The sequence below is a fragment of the Gigantopelta aegis genome, chromosome 6 (genome assembly GCF_016097555.1).
Source record: "Gigantopelta aegis isolate Gae_Host chromosome 6, Gae_host_genome, whole genome shotgun sequence".
Lineage (NCBI taxonomy): Eukaryota > Metazoa > Mollusca > Gastropoda > Neomphalida > Peltospiridae > Gigantopelta > Gigantopelta aegis.
In genome coordinates, this window is record NC_054704.1 from 1,467,332 (window position 1) to 1,471,230 (window position 3,899).

The window sequence follows — 3,899 nt, forward strand, 5'->3', positions numbered from 1 at the left end:
CCCCAGTGTGGCTACTCCTACACGTTTTACACACATCATCATTCCTGAAGTAGTCACCACCAAGGAGTGAACCCCAGTGTGGCTACTTCTACACGTTTTACACACATCATCATTCCTGAAGTAGTCACCACCAAGGAGTGAACCCCAGTGTGGCTACTCCTACATGTTTTACACACATCATCATTCCTGAAGTAGTCACCACCAAGGAGTGAACCCCCGTGTGACTACTTCTTCTACATGTTTTACACACATCATCATTCCTGAAGTAGTCACCACCAAGGAGTGAACCCCAGTGTGACTACTCCTACATGTTTTACACACATCATCATTCCTGAAGTAGTCACCACCAAGGAGTGAACCGCAGTGTGGCTACTTCTTCTACATGTTTTACACACATCATCATTCCTGAAGTAGTCACCACCAAGGAGTGAACCCCAGTGTGGCTACTCCTACACGTTTTATACACATCATCATTCCTGAAGTAGTCATCACCAAGGAGTGAACCCAGTGTGACTACTCCTACATGTTTTCATTACTGAAGTAGTCACCACCAAGGAGTGAACCGCAGTGTGGCTACTCCTCCTACACGTTTTATACACATCATCATTCCTGAAGTAGTCACCACCAAGGAGTGAACCGCAGTGTGGCTACTCCTCCTACACGTTTTACACACATCATCATTCCTAAAGTAGTCTCCACCAAGGAGTGAACCCCAGTTTGACTACTCCTCCTACATACATCATCATTCCTGAAGTAGTCACAACCAAGGAGTGAACCCCAGTGTGACTCCTCCTCCTACATGTTTTACACGCAACATCATTCCTGAAGTAGTACACCAGTAATTTAATTCAGCTTTATACAGCCTCAGTGTTTATAATACTCTTAACACCTAAACTTATAAAATCTGTGCCAGTTGCAATCCAGAGCACAGTTAAATAATCAGTGACCACATTAACCTGTGTCACACAGTGGAACTGTTTACTTGTCAGCATTGTTAGTTTTCCTGTGGAAACAGTAGATCCCATCATGTGAAAGCTCTTCTCTGATCTCAAAATTGAAGTGCTCATTTCATTTTTAATTCATACTTTCATCATCCTGTTGGCTTTATTTTTTATTGATATATTTGACATACAGTGACATACAGTGAAGTCTTGTCTAAACCAGGCTCATGGGAGACAGACGGAATGTGCTGGTATACAAAGAGTGTTGGATTAGACAGATATCACCCAACCTATTGTTACTGGGCAGGACTTTGAGATTGTGCTGGTTTACACTCACACTGGTTTGTAGTCTGTTCATGTAATTATTTCATGTTTCTGTGTAATTACTATTTCAGGTATTTGTCACTGGTAAAGGAATCTGATGGTGATGAGTATGCAAAGACAAAATTCAATGATTTCAGAGTTCAAAACTTCAAACTTTTCCTTGTCACCAAAGACCCTTTCCCCAAAGAGACACTTCTAGAACAAACCTATCCAATCAGAGTGCACATACCAACGTGAGGCGTGAAAGGATCACAGAGGAACCACAACGTGACAGAACCATAACATAGTGTCTGAAATCCAGGAGGAAGATAAACATGAGGGATTCATTTAGTAATGGCCTGTGTCTGGATATGAACATGACAAGTGAACCATTGAAACATCTGTACTAGGGATGTAACCAAATTGTGTGTAGGGTTGAGCATTTCATACATCTGTACCAGGAATGTAAGCAAATTGTGTGTAGGGTTGACATTTCAAATATCTCTACCAGGAATGTAAACAAATTGTGTGTAGGGTTGAGCATTTCAAACATCTATACCAAACATCTATACCAGGCAGGTAAGCGAATTGTGTGTAGGGTTGAGCTTGAAGCTTAATTAGATACAAGTTGGAGAAGCTGCAGTGCCACGGTCTCCATACATCACTTGCTGAATCTGGACTGACTACAATCACCACACACTGTTAAAACGGTTAATACTAAAACCTCTTCAAAACTTGACCCTCTGTAAACCACAATTCCCTCAAAACCAGTTGTTTTTCAATCCCTTGTTAAACATCGGTACAGAACATAATCTCTAACTAGAATGAATGAATGATCGATTAATGACACCTCAGCACAAAAATGCACATTGGCTATTGGGGGTCAAAAAACGTAAGTACATGAATATAAAACTAAACTTGATACCCCTAAAAATCAGACTTTCTACTTGCTCCCATGGGTGTCCAGTTTAGTGAGGTTTCACTGTTCTTGACAATGTATGTATGGTCATACAATGAAAAGTGTTAAAAACTGACAGTGTACCATCATGACAGTCTTTGATCCAAGCTTTGTAGACAGACATTTTGTGTTCTAAGTTTCAAAGAAAGTAATATTCAAGAAGAAGCCTAGCACTGTATTAATTGATGACTGTTTTGAGTTTATAACATGGAAATGAAGCCACCTATTCTAGAGTGAGAGGAGAAACCCACTACTGACAGAGACTTGCAGATCAGCTGGTCGTCTTAACGCACGTTTTCAGACATAGTTGTGTAGTTTACATCTAGTTCCAGTTTGAATACATAACATTGAACATCAGGTTCTGTCAAATAGCTAGTTTCAGGGGCTGATCCAGGAAATATTTGGTGGGGGGACTAATGGAGAAAAGGGCATCCCAGTGGGGGGGGGGGGGAGACAAAAAAGGACATTTGAATATTAAGAGGGCAGGACCACTTTTGGATCCACCTCAGAATTTTACTTAATATATAGTTGAGTATTGTAATTTCGAGACCCTAAAGTTTGACTTGATCAGAAGGACCATAATTTGAAACTGACAATACAAATGTCACTTAGCTGTAGATAAATATGATAATAGTAATATCAAATGAAAATAAAGTCTACTGGAACACTGCTGATATTATAAACACTGTTCCAAACACATGCCTCCTAAGACAAATGGAGTCCGGTTAGAGTATTGTATAGTAGAGAGTAAACACAGTGTTACATTCTATGATGTCGCATTCAGTTGAGGTCACTTAAAAAAATGTTTTGTTTCTGGAGCATTTTATTACATTTCTTTTGTATTTTTAAAAAAACTCCTTTTTTAACCAACTGATTAAAAGGACAGTAAAATTCACAAAACAATGAATAATGAAACATCATAAAATTTTAAATGCTGACAATTGTGGAATAGCTGAAAATCAGTATGGAACATGTAATTTACTGTTCATTGTTTTGATTACTGGACCTACAGTGAGGGCAAACGAATTGATCACCTCTCCTGATCACTCTTTCTTTAGTTAAAAGTCATGAAAAGCAGAATTTCTGGCATTATAACCCACTCTTAGGCAATCTGTCAGTGCTTTATTTGATGTTTATTTGATAAGACCCCCAACTCTGTTAGTATCCATTTAATTACTTCATCGTGGCCTTACAGAGTCCCTATTTGTATCGCATTATTTCTGTAAAACTTGTTCGTAACCTCTTGGTGTCTCTTGTGATGTTTTTATTAACAAGAACAACTGGTGAAGCTTGAGTGTGCTTGCAAATTTCACGAAAATCTCAGAGTTTCGAACTTAGAATACTCTCGATTTTACAACACTTGACCATATATATTTTATTTTAGCAGCATGCTGACCTAATTTTCAAACCCCTTGCCTAAGGTTACCTGTCTATGAATATTAAGGCTTTAGAATGTTGGCTTTTGTCAGTTTTGATTGTGCAACTCTTCCCGCCGACACATACAGTGTCACCCAGGGTGTTGTCTTGCCTTTAATCCAGGTATTTTTATTATTTTATCAGCCTCTTGACACACCACTGGACAGAAATGCACGTCACCTGAGTGATGTCATACACCAGTGCTTGGACTACATTTTTCCAACAATGATAAAATATGTTAGAAGAATATGTAGCTTGTATAAAGTTCTTTGAGAAACTAA

At 38.9% G+C, this 3,899-nt stretch overlaps 1 protein-coding gene across 1 annotated transcript in view; it reads left to right on the forward strand.

The window, feature by feature from the left end:
* LOC121376460 (IQ motif and ankyrin repeat domain-containing protein 1-like) overlaps positions 1-3,445 on the forward strand; it is a 39,115-nt gene extending 35,670 nt beyond the window's left edge. The window contains exons 6-7 of the mRNA XM_041504334.1: positions 990-993; positions 1,291-3,445. Coding sequence (XP_041360268.1) covers positions 990-993; positions 1,291-1,502 — 216 coding nt within the window. The 3' untranslated portion in view covers positions 1,503-3,445. The remainder of the gene's footprint in view (positions 1-989; positions 994-1,290) is intronic.
* The last annotated feature ends 454 nt before the right edge of the window (positions 3,446-3,899 follow it).